We start from the raw sequence: 18,089 nt of genomic DNA, 5'->3' as shown, positions 1-18,089 counted from the left end.
TGGGCGCTACCTTCATGGGCCAAAGGAGCCGGAGTGGTATAAGGTGGGGGCGACAGGGGGTCTGGTCATTCTCAGGATAGCCTCAGGGGGACCCACCGAAGTTGCTGGGTCCCAGGGGACCCCCTCAGAGACCAGCATCCCCGTTCACCGGTACCACCACACTGATGGGGAGCCAGAGAAACTGCTAAAGTTTTGATGGCAACAGATAAGCCTAAGACCCAGCTCTTCTCCCAGCCAGAGGCTGTAGGGAGTGTGTGTGTGTGTGTGTGTGTGTGTGAGAGAGAGAGAGAGAGAGAGAGAGAATCCGAGAAGAGGCACTCAGGAGAGAAGCCACCGACTGCCCACAGCGCTCACCAAGTGGAGCGGCCACGAAGGGACCCGTGCTGTGGCCCAGGCACCACGCCAGGCACTCATCTCTACCTGTGCCCAGCAGAGGCCCCTGCTTCCAGCTGGCTCTGCGGGAACGCCAGGGTCGGAAGGGAGAGCTGCCAGCTGACTCGCTGTTGCCCCGTGGTGTAGCTGGGGCAGGTGGGACGTGGGGAGCCGGGGCAGGTGGGGTGCGGGGAGCTGGGGCAGGTGGGGTACAGGGAGCCGGGGCAGGTGGGGTGCGGGGAGCCGGGGCAGGTGGGACGTGGGGAGCTGGGGCAGGTGGGACGTGGGGAGCTGGGGCAGGTGGGGTGCGGGGAGCTTGCAGGCTCAGACTCGGCCTCACCCTGAGGCCCACCCTTCCGACCGCCTCCGCCCCAGGGGGGCTCAGAGCAGCTTCCCGCCCCGCAGATGTGAAGGGCGGGGGCTGGAGGTGGGGGAATGGGTGGTGGCTGGGGGTGGGAAGGGGCTTCTCGGGGAGAGTGGGCAGCTGCCCGATGGCACCATGGACTCCCTGTAACAAACCTATGTGTGGGAAACCACGAAGCAGTTTAGGACATGTCTCAAGCTGGTAACGGCCCCCAGGGGTGTGTGGGTATCACAGCGATGGGTGGCGCTGTTGCAGGTCTCGAGTGGGCAGAGGCCAGGGACAATGCCCTATAGCACTCGTGACAGCCCCAATGACCGAGATGCACTCGGAGGCCGTGCTGAGGCTGGAGAGCCTAGGACGAGCAGGATGGGCCTGACCCTACCCGCTGTGGTTCCAGCTCTCGGATTCTCTGCCTTGGGTGAAATACCAGCCCTGGCATTTGTGGGAGGCACAGCATGATGGAGCGAGACAGGCGAGGGCCTTGGAGGCAGTGGGTCCTGGGGTGCAGACCCCAAGGGGCTGTGTGACTCCGGATAAGTTGCTTTACCTCTCTGGTCCCTAATTTATACAGAGTAGGGGTGTCTGGCTCCCTCATCTCCCAGGGGCCCTATAAAATCAGACAAGAGAGGCGCAGAGGCCCTTGCCAGTTGTCCATGCAGTGACAGGTCATGCCGTCGGTCGGCGGGCATTGCAGTCAGGACAGCTGGTCACTGCCGACAGGCCCTGTCCTTGTGGCTGCAGCACGCGACCCAAATCTCTCCCACCGCGCCCTCCCTCAGCTCCTCCCCAGCCTGCCCCACCTGGGTACCTGCACACCAGGTTGCCCCTGGTTGGTGAGGTCCCGCAGCTTGGCTTCCCGCAGCGGGCATCTCTTGGCCGGCATGGTGGGCTCGCTGGCCGCGGTGGCTCTGGGGCAGGGCTTGTGCTTGGTGATCTGATTGGTGCTGTAGGCCCTCCGTCGCTGGGAGGAGTCCAGGCCTGGCAGGGGCAGTGACGGGTGGCCATCAGGGTGCAGGACAGGGGAAAGAGTGGGGCCTGTGTGCCCGTCTTGCTCTCTGCTACTCGCCTCGCCTGGCCCCCAAAGCCTCGCCTGGCCCCCAAAGCTTGCCTGGTCTCAGCCTAATCTGTCCTCCAGCGACTCGCCCTCTGCCCCTTTGTAGGGTCCTGTGCGTTCCAGACAGACGAGGCGAGCAGCCAATGCCTTTTGCCTCCTAAGCGCCACACCCCCACACCGCTGCGTGGGCAGCTTCTGCCTGGGACCTCCTTTCTCGTCTTTTTTTTTTTTTTTTTTTCTTAATTTGAAAGTCAGAGTTACATAGAGAGAGAGAGACAGAATGAGAGGGGTCTTCATCCACTGCTTCACTCCCCAGATGGCCGCAACGTCTGGGGCTGGGCCAGGCCGAAGTCAGGAGCTTCACCTAGAACCTCCCTCATGGGTGGCAGGGGCCCGTGCACTTGGCATCTTCCCACACCAGCAGCAAGATGGGACGCCAGCGGCACAGGCGGCGGCTTTACCGGCTATGCCCAGCGCCCGCCCCTCTCTGACTGCCTCTAAGCAGCGATTCCCTTGTGGCGTCTGGGTCGCTTGCCCCCAGCAGGGGTGTTTGTCTCTCCCGGGGGTCCGCACAGTTCCTTCAGCTTTCCTGGGGCGCCCTCACCCTGCTTCTATCAGAATCAAGGCCAGCGGGATCTCTCGCTGGACAGACAGCTGCGCAGAGGCAGGTGCCTCCTGTGGGTTACACTGTTTCCCACGCTGTGCTCAGCGCCTGGCCTTAGCAGGCCAGCGGCAATGGCGCTGCAAGCAGGGACAAACCCTGTGTAAAGGGGCTTTGGAATCAGGTGGGTCTGGACTCTTTATCTGTCCTCTCTCAAGTTCCATGAGCTTAGCCAAGTTGCTTAAGTTCTCCAAGTCTGCTTGCTCATCTGTAAAATGGGGACAATAGTACCCTTAGTAATAGTACCCTTAGTACCAGTACCCTCAGTAACAGAATCCTTAGTAATAGCGCCCTTAGTAACAGTACCCTTAGTAATAGTTCCCTTAGTAACAGTACCCTTAGTAATAGTACCCCTAGTAATAGTACTCTTAGTAATAGTACCCTTAGTAACAGTGCCAGGAAGATGGGTGCCCAGCTCTGGAGCTGCTAGCCACTCACTGAGATTTCTAAAAATTCTATTTTTTTTTCTTCTGAGAGGAAGAGAGAGAGAGAGAGAGAGAGAGAGAGAGAGAGAGAGAGAGAATGCACCCATCAACTGCTTTCAACTGCTTTATTCCCCAAATGCCCACAACGGCTGGGGCTTCACCATGTGGAAGCCAGGAGCCAGGAACTCCATCCAGGTCTCCCTTGTGGGCGGCAGGGCCCCTCTGCCTGAGCCATCACCACTGCCTGCCAGGGTGCACACCAGCAGGTAGCTGGGATTGGGAGTAGGGCACTGGTACTCCTGTATGGGATGCAGGCATCCCAGAGGGAGGCTCAGCCACTAGGCCAAATACCTGCCTTGAGATTACTTAAGAAACAAGGTGCTTAGTATTCTGTGAGCGCTCAGTAAACGACAGCAAACCCACCTGGATTGGTGGAGGAGTCTCCGCTGAACAGCCGGGCGTCTCTGGCCTGCCCCGGGCTGAAGGGCGCCCCCGAGCTCTGAGCACAGTCCCCGCTGTGCGGGCCGGGGCCCTCATCCTGAGAGTGGTAGAACACGGAGCTGCTGGACTCCTGAGACCGCAGGGTGCTGCCCCGCTGCCTCTTGCTGTCCTAGGGAGGGAGAGATGAGAGGGCTGGCATGGAGGCGAGACGCCAGGAGGGACTTCCACAGGGCGCGAGGAGTACGAGCAGGGGTGCTGAGGGTCCCAGCTCTGAAGAGCCAGCAGAGTAGAAAGGGTTTGTTGGCTTCGGGAGTTGGGCAAGCTTCCGCTCAAGATGTGGTGGGTGGAATCATCCTTGTCTCACTCATGTGGCCTATGTTCTTTTTTTGCTTTTTCAAAATGACCGGCACACAGGCCCTTGGTTTCTTTCTTTCTTTTTAAAAATTTATTTGACAGGTAGAGTTATAGACAGTGAGAGAGAGAGAGAGACAGAGAGAAAGGTCTTCCTTCCGTTGGTTCACCCCCCCAAATGGCCACCACAGCCAGCGCTGCACTGATCCAAAGCCAGGAGCCAGGTGCTTCTTTCTGGTCTCCCACGCGGGGGCAGGGCCCAAGCACTTGGGCCATCCTCCACTGCCTTCCCGGGCCGGGAGAGGAGCAACCAGGACAGAACTGGCGCCCCAACCGGGACTAGAACCCGGGATGCCGGCGCTGCAGGTGGGGGATTAGCCTAGTGAGCCACTGTGCCAGCCCTCTATGGCCTATTTTTTTTTGTGTGGCCTATGTTCTTCCTCATTGACCTTATTCTTCAAAAATGTTAAAGATGCCATTCCTGTCTCCAAACAGGCCCTCAAAATGAACACAATGGGTCAACCATCGCTTTCATTACATTCTCCATGATACAAGTGTGTGTGTGTGTGTGTGTGCACGTGTGTGAACACACATTGACTTTGAGGCATTATTTTGTTTTATAACAACTGGACCAAACTGCTATCATTTATCAATATCTCATATTGTATACGTAAAACATTTTGGAACTCAAGTATGCAACCGCTCTACCTAGCATTAAGTTGCACAACATTCTACTCCTGCCCCCATCGTTGAAGGTTTTGTGGCCATTTATGTCGGCTACCTAACAAGCGCTACAGTAAGTTCTTGGTCACGGGTCCATTGCGTTGCTTTTATCGCTATGGGTTGGATTCCTGGCAGTGGGGTTTCTAGGCTGAAAGGTTTCGTATTTCTGTTTTCACTGTTTCTAGATTGCCCTCAGGAGGGCTGCGGCGAGTCCCGCTTACATCACCACCATCCCAAGGCCCTCTTCTCCCAACACCCCTGCCACCGGCAGGGGCACCTGAGCCAGCCTTAGGGCAGGACAAGGAGAGCAGAATGATGACTGTGGTCTCCTCTGGTGTCTGCTGGTGACCTGATGGTGCCTTCCAGATCTCCAAGGAGAGTCTGGGCTGTGCAAAAGCTTGGCCAGCATTTTGTTTAGCATTTTCTTTCTGCACTTGAACTCCCTGTTGTCTGTAACACGTGAACCATTACTCGATTACAGTTCTTAACACATTCCGTAATATTCAAAATTCTGGACAATTCACATCAAATTTTAATTTCTCGTGAAAATTGGAAACATATTTAACATTGGGCCCCAATTTCCCTCATGGCAACAGTCTATTAGAGGTGAGTAGGGCTGCCCAATTTAGACAGGGTGTATGCTATCCAGTTGGCCACACTCCTCACCACTCTTTTCCTTTTTTTTTTTTTTTTTTTTGACAGGCAGAGTGGACAGTGAGAGAGAGACAGAGAGAAAGGTCTTCCTTTTGTCGTTGGTTCACCCTCCAATGGCCACCGCGGTTGGCGCGCTGCGGCCGGCGCACCGCGCTGATCCGATGGCAGGAGCCAGGGGCTTCTCCTGGTTTCCCATGGGGTGCAGGGCCCAAGCACTTGGGCCATCCTCCACTCCCTGGCCACAGCAGAGAGCTGGCCTGGAAGAGGGGCAACCGGGACAGGATCGGTGCCCTGACCGGGACTAGAACCCGGTGTGCCGGCGCCGATTAGGCTAGTGAGCCAAGGTGCCGGCCACTCCTCACCACTCTTTACTGCCTCTCCAACTGTAAGTTCAGTGATCGTTGCTAGCCAGCATGGCATCTTTTGCATTTGTACACCAAGACCCATTTCATACCTGCCTAATCCTTGTGGAGATTGGGTGTGTGATCGCTTCTTTAAAAAAAAAAAAAAAAAAAAAAAAAAACAAGCTGAGAAATCCATTGAAGGAGATTGAATTGAAGAGACCCACAGAAGAGGTAAGACGGACGAGGAAGGAGCTCTTCTCAGGCCACCGCCCACATTTTAGCACGAGCCCTACCTCCCTTTGCAAAGTTCATGGCCTTTATCCCACTTCTGCCACCAAATATAAGAAAATTAGCCATGTAAATACATAAAAACACAAGCTAGGAGATACTAGCTTGAGAAAGAAACCCAAGAGCAGTTGTTCCTGGACTGAACGGTGTGTAGTACCAGTTAAGGGAGATCCTGAAATGCTGACCCCTTGCCCTTACCTTCAGGGATCCTTGTCCAGTGGACCTGGGCTGCAGCCAGGGCTCCACATGTTCAACAAGGTCCTGAGTGGTTCTCCTGAGGACTTGGAGACGGGGCATCCGCCTAAGTAGCATCGCCATCAGCAAATGCCCAAGGCCTGGCAGTTATGCCCACAACTGCAAACCCAACTCCACTTAGCTTCTGGACTCCAGGAATTATGTAGGCAAAGGGTCCTGAACCCCCATGGGCCCCCGGGGTTTCCGGGACACTTACAGATCTGGGGCTGGAGACGTACAAGGAAGCATCGCACACGATGCCGTAGCCCACGAGCCGCTCTCCAGGGAAGAGGGAGCTGGTGCTGACGGGTGAGATCAGCACCTCCGTGGTCTCGGGGAAGACCCACTCCACAGTCACGTCACTCAAGACGGGGGCCATGGCCTTCTTCAAGGATTTGATCATCTGTTGGGCAGGATCAGAACACGGCGCGGGGGGGGGGAGTGTGAGCAACCTTGGGAGGTGTGGAGACCACGTGGTAGGAACTTGGGGGGCGCGGGAGTGCAGGCACAACAGCTTTGGGTGGCTCACCTGGCAGTGGAAACCCCTCTGTGCTTCTGAGACTCCTAGACCATCAGAGCTGGAGCCAATCTTTGCTGTCACCTTCTCTACCCTTCCCCAGGGCCCCCAGGCTGTGTCCACGTGTGGACTGAGTGGTTTTTTTGAGAAAGAATTGGTTGCTCTGAGCCTCTGTTTCCCCTTCTGTTAAAGCAGGGAGCACAGTTGGAGGATTACCCGTGCTATTGGATATTGAAACATCTAACACACGGTAGGCATTCAACAAGTGACGGCTGCGGTTTGGCACCACCTAGACCATTTCCCCAGGGGGACTGCAGACTACAGGAAATCGCTTGGACAGCGTGGCAGCTCCAGACGCATGCTCTCACACCTCCCTCTTAGCAGGACCAGGCAGTTTTGCTGCAAGGAAAGCAGGTAGGTGGCTTCCTGTTGCAATGCCTTAGCTTTGGAGCCCAGACCACACCCCTTCCTGGAAGCCCCCCAGCCACTGACTGAGCTCAGCAGGGGCGCTAGTGCCCAGCTGTTTCAGCCCAGTGCAGACTTCCTAACGGCGACCTTCACTGCAGGGCCCCCTACTCTGCATCATGGCCTGCAGGGCCTCCCCCTCTGCTGCCTCCTCCTTCGACTGTTCCAACCACTGCCCCGTGGAGCCCTCCCCACTCTTAACCTCAGCTCTGCGCTCTTCCTGGGGAACCCGGGTTGTGCTAAGGTTGGATTGCTTGTGCTAAATAGGTGGAGTACAGAGAGCAAACTGTAGGCTCCTCTATTCCTGAGTCCTCTACAGTCTTCTGAGCCACTACTTTGCATCACCAGGAATGGGCCAGAAATGACCCCATTTCCATAAAGGTGAGCTCCCTGAGAAGCCTCAGCTCTGCCCGGCCGTTGGATGGAGCTGGTGGTAATCAGTGGCTAAAGACGCGGCCGTCTGGTGTCCTGGGACTGTGCCAAGGGTTTGTCTGCTCTGTGGCCTCTGCCCCAGGGACTGTCACCGGGGTGCGGTGTGGCGTAGTGGAGAGCTCCGATTCAGGGTGAAGTCCCAGCTCCACCGCTGAGCGGCCACTTGACCCGTCTGGGCCTCTGTAGTTCCCAGCACGGGAGGAGACCGGGCCCCTCCCACCTACCTTGGGTTGCAGCCGCTCCCCCTCCACCAGGAACTCAGCACTGCCCTTGGACACACACGCCAGCCCCTTCACCAGCCTGTGGCAGACGTTGGGTCCAATGCCAAAGCTATAGCACCTGGGGGAGGGGAGAGAGGGCTGTTTCGTCTCCTGGTGGGGAAGGGGACACAGCCTGGTCTGGCAGAGCAGCTCAGAGCTGGCCTCAGCTTCGGGCAAAGTGAGGGAGAAGGCCAATGGGCCATCCATGGGCGCTCTTGCCCTACACTCCCAGGGACAGGGAGCCTCTTCCTGGGGGCTCTTTGGGCCTGGGGTGCAAAGGTGTGGGTGAGCAGGCAGCGGGCCCTCAGTCTCCAGCCTGGGCTGACCTGGTCGAGAAGGCGTGGTTGCGCATCAGCTCCAGAACCTTCCCGGTGTTGTTGACGACACCGTCGGTGATTAAGAAGAGGAGCCGCGGGTGGCCTGGGTGCACTGGCTGCCGCACCACCCACTTGAGAGGGGAAAGGATGTTGGTGCCACCCATGTCGGCGCGCATTTTCTGGATGTTATCACAGGCCAGGGCCAGGCTTTCCTGCAGGGAAAGATCACAGAGGGGGCATGCGGTCCCCAGGGTCACCTGTGGCATGGAGACCCTAAGCCACCCCGGATCTTAGCCCAGCCTCACTGGAGCTGACCCACGCTCCTGCCTGCATCCCTGCCCTGCCCACGGGAGGAACAGGCGGCATCTTGTTTGGTGCAGTTCTGCCCGGTGGGACCCCGTGCCAATGATGCCCGAGAGGCCACCGTTTGTGGGCCATTGATGGACTCGTTTCCTTTCTGGAGTCCTCTTAACAAGTGGAAGCAGCCCAGCAAAAGGCAGCACTCGATTCTTCAGCACCAACGAGGTGGCCCTGAGGTGGCCCTGTTTGCTAGCGGGAGGCGGGTCACGTGTTGGGAAGACCCCCAGGCCAGGAACTGTAAGACTTGAGCCCTGAGCCTGTCAGGCACCGACTCCCGGTGACACTTGGAGGAAGGCACGTCCCCAGTCTGGGACTCAGGTTCCCGTCCCCCCCCCAGAACCAACTCTGGGGGACTCAGCTCGCTGAAGCTGCCCAGCAGCCGATGGAGGGCACTGCTCCACTTCCGATCCAGCTCCCTGCCAATGCACCTGGGAAGGCAGCAGAGGACGGCCCAAGTGCTTGGGTCTCTGCACCTATGTGGGAGACCCGGATGGAGCTCTAGGCTCGTGGTTTCTACTTGGCCCAGCCCCAGCTGTTGCAGCCATTTGGGGAATGAACCAGTGGATGGAAGAACTCTCTCTCTTTCTCTGTCACTACCCTTCAAATAAGCAAGCCTTACAATGAAAAAAAGAATCTAGGGCCAGCGCTGTGGTGTAGCAGGTAAAGCCGCCACCTGCAGTGCCGGCATCCCATGTGGCACCGGTTCGAGTCCTGGCTGCTCCACTCCTGATCCAGCTCTCTGCTGTGGCCTGGGAGAACAGTAGAAGATGGCCCAAGTCCTTGGGTCCCTGCACCCCCGTGGGAGACCCAGAAGAAATTCCTGGCGCTTGGCTTCAGATCGGCCCAGCTCAGGCCGTTGTGGCCATTTGGGAAGTGAACCAGAAGATAGAAGATCTCTCTTTCTCTCTCTCTGCCTCTACCTCTGTAACTCTGCCTTTCAAATAATAACAACAACAACAAAAAAAAGAAAACCAAAAGAGAATCTTAAAATCCTGAGCCAGCAAGACTAGGGATCCATCTGAAGGGAATAATTAAGGAAGTCAGCAAAATCTGTGATACAAAAATGACCAAACAGAAAAAGTGGAAACAATTTAAATGCCAACTGTGGAGTTTTGTGAAATCAACCTGACCTCTAGCGACATACTAGATGACTATTAAAATTAGGTCACAGATGAACAGTTACTAGCATGAAAATGGGTTCATAATGGATTGTGGTGTTAGGAAAGCAGATTGTAGAAGGGAGTGCAGGTCAGTCCTACCTACACAGGCACACGCACAGAACCAGGGCCGCAAGGGTGGGCACCTGCTCCCGGCAGGGTTTTTCTTCCTTGTGGCCTGATGCACTCACGAGAGATTCCAAACATTCTTTCTGATTATCTAGACTTAAAAACCGTAGGATCATACACATGTATTTTAAAAACTCACAGAATGGTTTTTAGTTGAAAATTTGTCCCTGTGTTCTCCCTTCCTCCCTTCCTTCCTTCCCCCTCCCTCCCCCCGTCACTTCCTTCTTAGATCTGGGTAGGATGCTCTGGTTTCGCACGCGCTGCTGAGGCCACAGCCCGCTTGCTTCAAGACAGCAGATTGATGCCCAGGAGTTCCATCCTTAGCCTACTTCATGCCCACCCGGCCACCTGCTCACTCCTCTCCCCACCCCACTCACTTCTTCAGCTCAACCTTCGTAAGACCTTTGTCCTCATGAGACAGAGGCTTTCACGCATGGCAGGCCTAGGGCATGTCCTCTCTCTCTCTCTCTCTCTCTCTCTCTCTCTCTCTCTCTCTCTCTCCCTGGGCCCCTTCTCTGCACACACACAACTTGGCCCGATGCACTGTTTCATTATAATGAGGTTGAGACGTAAGCACAAAGCCTCAGCAGAGACAGCATCCCTCCCATTGGCCGTCCTGGCTGTGATCGGGGCTCCTCGGGGTGTGGCAGTGGCTGAGATAGGCCCCAGGGTCCCCTCCTTCCTCCTCTGCTCCCCACCACCCACCACCCACCACCCTCCCGGCCCCAGGCTTGACCCCTCCTTACCTCGTTGTAGTTCTGGCTAGAAGGGAAGAGAGTCTTAAATGTGGATCCAAAGCCAATGACATTGAAGAGGCAGGTTGGCATGAGGCTCTTCAGTGCCACCAGCATGGCATCCTGGCAGGCAAGAGGGGGGTTTGGGGATTCAGCTGGGAGTCACTGCCTCTCTGCCACCACGCACCAGCGTCCTCACTCCCAGCACAGGCACAGCCTCCGAGGGGGCCTCATGCCCTCCGTCTGCACCCAGCGCCTCCTGCTCCTGCACGTCAGGAAATGTGCTGATGCTGGCCAGAGGCTGGAGCGAAGCCATCCTCAGAGAGCTTCATCCATGCAGTGGGGCCCACTTCTCAAAGCCACTCGATTCCGGCTGCCAGCTCCATTTCACCCCTCACTGACCCTCAGAGGTAGAGAGCAGGGGGCACCTGCTCCCTTCTGCCAAAGCAAAATTGATGTCGAAGGGAGAGAAGTGGCCGGGCAGGTCATGCTGAGGACAGAACAGCTTCTGGCGCTCATCCAGGACCTTTGCTCGGACTCATCCGACATTCGCCCCACCCCTAGGGACGGTTTCTCAGCTCACGTTTGCTGAGTGTACAGGGTGTACTTTTCCACGCACCGCCTCGCTAATCTCCACAATAACCCCGGTGGTGTCCTCATCTTACAGAAGAGAGGACGGAGGCACAGAGAGGTGAAGTGACTTCCTTCCCAGTGAGAATGCAGTAATGGAGCCAGGACTCAAACACACGTCATTTACCTCCACAGCCTGTGGACACTGGCCTCTGCCGAGAAAGCTGTGCACGCCCAGGGGTCCCAGAGAACGGCGTATTGAAAAATAAAATGACCAGGAGGGACGTGGAGGTGTTGGCAGAAGTGAAGACGATGAGGGTGGTGGTGATGGTGGTGATACAATGACAAATGTTAGTGTCTACTGTGTGCTACACATCGTGCTAAGCACTTCCTAGTAATTGTCGCATTTCATCTTTATAACATGTGCTATGTATAGCAGGTGGTTAAGGAGAGTCCCTTTGCAGTTAAACACATCTGGGTTTAAATAACACCTTTACCATTACTGACTTGACCTTGGACTGATTATGTCAAACCGCTGAGCTGCACCCTGACACACAGTAAACACTTGGTATGGGGCAACTCCTGCCAACCCAATGAAGCTCAGATCATAGCAGTACCCCGATTTTACAGCTAAGGAAACTGAGGCAAAAGAGGGTTAAGGAACTGTGCTGGATCACAGAACTTGAGAACAGGACCAAGACTTTCAAAGCATAGCTCCCGGGGCCAGCACTGAGATGTAGTGGGTAAAGCTACCACCTGCGACACTGGCATCCCATATGGGTGCCAGTTTAATTCCCGGCTGCTCCATTTTCAATCCAGCTCCTTGCTAATGGCATGGGAAAGCTGCAGAGGATGGCCCAAGTGCTTGGGCCCCTGCAGCCATGTAGGAGATCCAGAAGAAGCTCCTGGCCCCACCCTGGTTGTTGGAGCCATTTGGGGAGTGAATCAGCATATGGAAGTACATGCTCTCTCTCTGTCTCTCCCTCTCTCTCTTTCTCTGCCTCTGTAACACTACCTTTCAAATAAATAAATCTTTTTTAAAAAGCACATAGCCCAGATCTGTATTCCTGTCTGTCCTGCCCTGGTACAGAGCTCAGGAACGAAGGCTTCCCCCCCACTCCCAAGTAGTTTAGTGGTGGGAGGGATCTCAGCATGCTTTGGGGAAACACACAATTGTGCTCCAGGTTCTAGGACGAAACGCTCACAGCAGATCCTGGCCACTCTCACATCCTACTTACAGCCTCCCACGGGCACAGATCCACAGCCCTTCCCCCTCCTTCCTCTGCAAACATCAGCGTTAAACATCAGCACTGGCATTCTCCCCCTCTCTCTCTGTTGCTTGTGTCAATACATTCTGTGTCTTTACAAAGGAAGTCAATACCTGCTTATTTTCCCATTAGTCACTGGTGCACATTTCTGCTAGCAGGAGACTGTGCTGGTCCACACAGATCATCTCCGCTCACACCTATTAGAATTTTAAGGGCATGGTTTTTGGCAGTGAGTGGCAGCTGAAGAATGAGACCAGCTGCAGGAAATTAAATTGGCTGAACTTGCCCCTCTGGCGCAAGCTGTTTGGATTTCTATTCTCTTCCTTCTCCCTGAGCACAGTGTTTCCTAAAATTTCAATCCAATGGGCCACAATGAATGGCCCGAGCACCCGCCCCTCCTCCAGTGGTCTTACTGACCTTGGGGAGGAAGTGTGTGGCCCGGGTCATCTCTGTGGCTCTCTCTAAAAGGATCACGCTTAGTGGCATGGGGTACACCAATGCAATGCCATTTGTGATGGGGTGACCTTGAGGTCCGTGAGCTGAACTGGAGAACAAGAGAGCCTCCAAGGGAAAGGGGACTGACAGGAGAGCTAGATAAAATTGTTAGAGAATTCTAGAAGGCAAAGGTCATTAGTTCAGGAAGTGGATTTACATTCACAAATTGACTCCATTTAAATGGTTGTTACTGACTGAAACATCAGGATTAGAAAGATATTGAAGCTGAGTCCAGGCTCAGCTGGGGAAAAAACCAAAAAAAACCAAAAAGAATGGTCATGATCAATTAGTGATGGCTGGGCTTAGGAGAGGGAAGCAGAGGGACTGTGACATGCATTTGCCCTCCCTGAATTAACCCTTCCTCTTGGTTTTATTTATTTTATTATTATTTTTTTTGACAGGCAGAGTGGACAGTGAGAGAGAGAGACAGAGAGAAAGGTCTTCCTTTGCCGTTGGTTCACCCTCCAATGGCCGCCGTGGCCGGCGAGCTGTGGCTGGCACACCGCGCTGATCCCAAGGCAGGAGCCAGGTGCTTCTCCTGGCCTCCCATGGGGTGCAGGGCCCAAGCACTTGGGCCATCCTTCACTGCACTCCTGGGCCATAGCAGAGAGCTGGCCTGGAAGAGGGGCAATCGGGACAGAATCTGGTGCCCCGACCAGGACTAGAACCCGGTGTGCCGGCGCCGCTAGGTAGAGGATTAGCCTGTTGAGCCACGGCGCTGGCCTCCTCTTGGTTTTAGAGACAAGACAAATGAAGCCCAGGGTGGAGATTCCATTGGTCCGAAGCCACACAGCAAATCAGTGGCAGGACCGACCCTGGACCACAGGCATTGCTCTTTTTCACACAGCAGAAGTGACATGATCTGAGAGAGGAGGCTTCTTGAGTGGAGCATAGGTACGAGTCCCCATAAGCAATGTAAGGAAAATGAGCACCGAGGCAAGACAGAAGGTTGAGACTCTCACCAGCCCTGTGGTCTTGGGAAAAGCATTTAGCCTCTTGGAGACTCAGCTTCTTCACCTGGATAATGGAGTGGAAAGGGATGGACTGTTCCCTCACAGGTTTGTGGTTCCATGATGCTCTAGCGTAACCGGGGAGCTGTCTAGGAATTGTTCCTGGCTGTGCAGCGGAAGACAGATGATGGCCATACAGGCCTGGTGCGTGCTTCAGCACTACAGAACCCTGGACAGCTCCACACTCCGGTTCTCACCTTTGATGCTGGACTGGGGTAGGGAGAAGGCACCATCCAGCCCACACCCATCCCAGAGTGAAGAGGACTCAAACTGGAACTTGGGTCTCATATATGAGTCCTTTGTCATACTTTAAGGCAAAACCCAGTCCTGGTGAGACTGCAGAGATGGCTGGCATGGTAGTTCCACCTGGTAATGCCCCTCTCCTTGCTGAGCCTGTTGCCCTGGAAACAAGAGCTTGCTCCAGGGACAAACCAGGGGGCCGGATGGAATTCAGGAGACAGCAGAGCCCCACTCCCTTCTCCTCTCCCAACGCTTGTTCTCCTGAAGTATGATCTTTTACTCAATTCAACAAACAGACCAGGGCTTTGTTTGCATGAACACAGAGCTAGGCTCCACGGGGAGAGATGGATGAGAAAGGTCTAGCCCTCTCCCTTATTGAGTTCACAATTCTACCCTTGTTGAGTTCACAATTCTATCTGCACAGTGAAAACCAGAAAGGGAGCATTGGGTAGCACCATAAGCAAGACAGTCTCTGGAGGGGGATGAACCGCTTCTGGTGGGTTGTGGGGCAGGAAGCCTTCCCTCTCTCCCACCCTCCTGTGGAGCTCTCCTCTGCAGGGAGACCAGGCTGGCTCACTTGCCCAGGAGCTCCTGCAGGGCAGCAGTTGTGTTTGCATCTGGCTGTCTTCCCAGAGGACCAAGCACAGGGCTTGACACATAGTAGGCATTTGGGAAAAGAGGAGCCCAACTTTCCCACTGGACTCTACACATACTTGGAGGCAGGGGCCACACTCAGTGGCTCTCTGGTGTGGGGTGGTGAGAACTGTCAGGCAGATGTGGGTTTAATCTTGGACCACACTAGCTGTGTGACCTTGGGTAGGTGGCTAGGACCCCTAGGTTGAGCTCTCCATTTGGAAAAGGTGACAGTAGGGCTAATTTCAGAGGGATACTGTCTGGATTAAATATCAACCTGTGCTTTAAGTGGCCAGCACAGTATCTGACAACCGTAGGCCCCCCCCCCGGTGCTGGCTTCCCTTCTCTCCTCACTGCCCCTCTCCACCCAGTACCTGGTGAGATGTCTTAGCCAGAGCACGCACATGACTGACGTTTGTAGAGTGAGAGGGACAACTGTCAACGACTCTACCTGGAACGGCACAGCCCCGGGTCGGGGGGAGGGGCCCTGGGAGCAGATGCCCACCTTGACACGGTGGATATTGGTGCCACTCATGCTGCCACTCCGGTCGACCAGGAAGATGAACTCCCCGTGGCTCTTTCTCAGGTTCGGCTGGACGGACTGGAGGTCAGGACAGAAGTTGAGCATGATGACAGAATGGTGGGGAATGTCTTTGTGCAGGCGTTTCCGGATGATCTCTGTCTGGAGGAGAAAGGTAACCTCTGACTCTGACAGTCCAGCGGTGCTCTGGCCCCCATCCCTTCCCAAGTCAGCATCCCCACTTCCCACTCTGCTTGACAGATGTCCTGGTTGAATGTCCTTGGCTCCTCTGGGAGCTGGACTTTCCCAGGTTTCAATGGCCAGCTCAGACTTTGCAGGCAGAAAGACTTGGCTGTGAACCCCAGCTCTGTCACCATCCAGCTGTGTGTGCCCTGGGCAAGCCCCTCCTCTAAGTCTGTTTTCACATTAAAATGGGGGCAAATTGGGGCTGGCACTGTGGTGCAGTGGGTTAAGTCACCACCTGTAACACCAGCGTCCCATACCAGAGCCCCAGTTTGAGTTCTGGCTGCTCTGCTTCCAATCCAGCCTGCTGCTAACGTGCCTGGGAAAGCAGTGGAAGACGGCCCAAGTGCTTGGGTCTCTGTCAACCACATAGGAGACTGGGATGGAGTTCCAGACACCTGGCTTTGGCCTGACCTGGCCCCAGCCATTGTGGCCATCTGGGAAGTGAACCAGCGGATAGAAGACCTCTCTCTCTCTCTCTCTCTAACTCTGACTTTCAAATCAATAAATAAACCTTTAACAAATATATAAATAAGCCGGAGCACATACAGCCACGTGTGAGGGCAGCTGTGAGGATGCACTGGGTTAGTTCACCAGGGAGAAGCCCACGTCCATTGAGTGCCAGCCTCTTGTGCTTTCACACAGGGTGGAAGCTGCTCTGGCTTCTCTCGGCTGTGAACTTGATCTTGCTGGTTTACTGATTCCCTTCCACAAACACATCTCTACTCCTCCTTTCAGTTTTACCCAATTGGAAAGCCTTCTGCAGTCTCCTGGGTGGACTTAATCACTTGGCTTCCTCACCCATGAAGTGAGGACATGAGTCCATGCCTCCCCGGGTTGTATGCCGTAAATGTCAATGTGGAGGGCTGGGGTGGGGGAGGCAGGGGTCTCCATAAGTGGCCCCCAAGGCCATTGCAGCTGCTGCTCTTGTGTGTCCTGTGGGCCCAGGCACTTCTCGCAAGAGGGCGCTTTTGGGCTCCTTTCTCCTTCTGCTACCTGACGGCAGGCAGGTCACACCTTCATCTCTTTTGCATTTCTGGGACTTAACGTGGAGCTGGGCTCAGAGCTGGATCCGTAAGCTCTGTGTTTTTTGTCTTTGTGTGACCTTGTGTCTGGCCCTAAGGTCAGTTCTGCCCCAGAACAGTCCTTCTTGGAAGGCAGCTATGTCACCACTATATCACCAACACACACAAGGTCGGTCCTTCTCGGCCCTGTTCTGGCTCCACACAGAATCTCATGTCCTCCATGCTCCCTTGGGGCTCTCTCTCTCTCTCTCTCTCTCTCTCTCTCTCTCTTTCTTTCTCTTTCTGTCTCCGGGTGCATATGGGCTCTCTGTGGCTGTTTCTCTGTTTCTATCGATTTGAGTCCCTTCCCCAACCCAACAGGTGGCACCACCTCCCACCTGGTTGATCAAACCAAAGATCTAGCCATTGTCCCTGCCCTTCTCTCTTCCCCACCCCACATCATCCTTCAGCAGGTGCCTGTCCTACAGCGAAAACACATCCTCACCTTGTCCTCCCCCCTCTGCTGCCACCACCACCTCCCAAGTTCAGGACAGGATCCCCTGCCAGACCCGGCCTCTTCTTCCCCTGCCACCTCCCTGTGGCCAGGGTGATCATTTCTGTCTTTCTGTTGCTTCAGCCATGGCTTTCCCACAGGCCTCTCGGTACCAGGGCCTACTGGAGCCCTGGGCGGCCTGAGCCCCATCCTGCGCCCCCCTCATCTCTGCCTGCTCTGCTCCCCACATTCCAGCCTTGCTGGCCTTCATCTGTTCCAAATGGGTCGCCAGTCTCCTGCTTCTCTCTGGCGTCTCCCGGTGCTCGCTTCACCACCCTCAGGTCTCCTGCTGGGGCAGGGGCTCCCTAAATGCCTAGCTGAGGGCACCCAGCACCCAGCATCACCCTGTTCTCTGCCTTCACGGTGCCCCTCCATCTCCACACTGACCTTGCTCAGCTGTCTGGTCTGTCTCCCTGCTCTAGAATGAAGACTCCATGAGGCGAAGGAGCGTGGAGCCTGACATCCACTGAGCACTTAGTGCACGCCCAACAGGAAGAGGAGAGGCTAAATCTGTGTGGGTCTTTATTTTAATTATTATTTATTTATTTACTTGAGTTTATGTGAAGGGGGAAGGAGAGCTCTTGTATCTACTTGATCACTCCCCAAATTCCTGTAACAGCTGTGGTTGGGCAAAAGCCAGGGGCCAGGAACTCAGTATGACACTTCCCTGTGGGCGGCAGGGGCCCAACTGCTTGAGCCACCACCTGCTGCCTCCCAGGGTGTGCATTAGCAGGAAGGGGAATTGGAAGTGGAGCCAGGACTCAATCCCGGGTACGCGATATGGGAGCAGGTGTCCCGAGCGGCATTCTCACCACTACGCCAGATGCCCAGAGTGTGGGTCTTGTTTGCCACTGACCTGTGTGCGCACATTTCTTTTTTTCAATCTCTGTCTCTGTCCCTCTCTGCAGCTCTGTCTCTTGTAGATAGTATCTTTTTTTTTTTTTTGACAGGCAGAGTGGACAGTGAGAGAGAGACAGAGAGAAAGGTCTTCCTTTTCTGTTGGTTCACCCTCCAATGGCCGCTGCAGCTGGTGCGCTGTGGCCGGCGTACTGCGTTGATCCAAAGCCAGGAGCCAGTTGCTTCTCCTGGTCTCCCATGCGGGTGCAGGGCCCAAGGACTTGGGCCATCCTCCACTGCCTTCCCGGGCCACAGCAGAGAGCTGGACTGGAAGAGGAGTGACTGGGACAGGATCGGTGCCCCGACCGGGACTAGAACCCGGTGTGCCGGCGCCACAGGCGGAGGATTAGCCTAGTGAGCCGCGGCGCCGGCCA

General features: G+C 55.3%; 1 protein-coding gene across 1 annotated transcript in view; it reads right to left on the bottom strand.

Moving 5' to 3' along the window:
* Positions 1 to 18,089, bottom strand: part of VWA5B1 (von Willebrand factor A domain containing 5B1) — a 39,362-nt gene that overhangs the window by 10,788 nt on the left and 10,485 nt on the right. The window contains exons 7-13 of the mRNA XM_062190035.1: positions 15,004 to 15,180; positions 10,295 to 10,405; positions 7,912 to 8,114; positions 7,550 to 7,664; positions 6,129 to 6,314; positions 3,300 to 3,486; positions 1,545 to 1,714 (exon numbers count right to left, since the gene is read on the bottom strand). Of these exons, the coding sequence (XP_062046019.1) occupies positions 1,545 to 1,714; positions 3,300 to 3,486; positions 6,129 to 6,314; positions 7,550 to 7,664; positions 7,912 to 8,114; positions 10,295 to 10,405; positions 15,004 to 15,180 (1,149 nt within the window). The remainder of the gene's footprint in view (positions 1 to 1,544; positions 1,715 to 3,299; positions 3,487 to 6,128; positions 6,315 to 7,549; positions 7,665 to 7,911; positions 8,115 to 10,294; positions 10,406 to 15,003; positions 15,181 to 18,089) is intronic.

Source organism: Lepus europaeus, chromosome 5, assembly GCF_033115175.1.
Source record: "Lepus europaeus isolate LE1 chromosome 5, mLepTim1.pri, whole genome shotgun sequence".
Classification (NCBI taxonomy): Eukaryota; Metazoa; Chordata; class Mammalia; order Lagomorpha; family Leporidae; genus Lepus; species Lepus europaeus.
The sequence above is the reverse complement of the archived record's forward strand: the minus strand, read 5'-3'. Positions and strand labels throughout refer to the sequence as shown.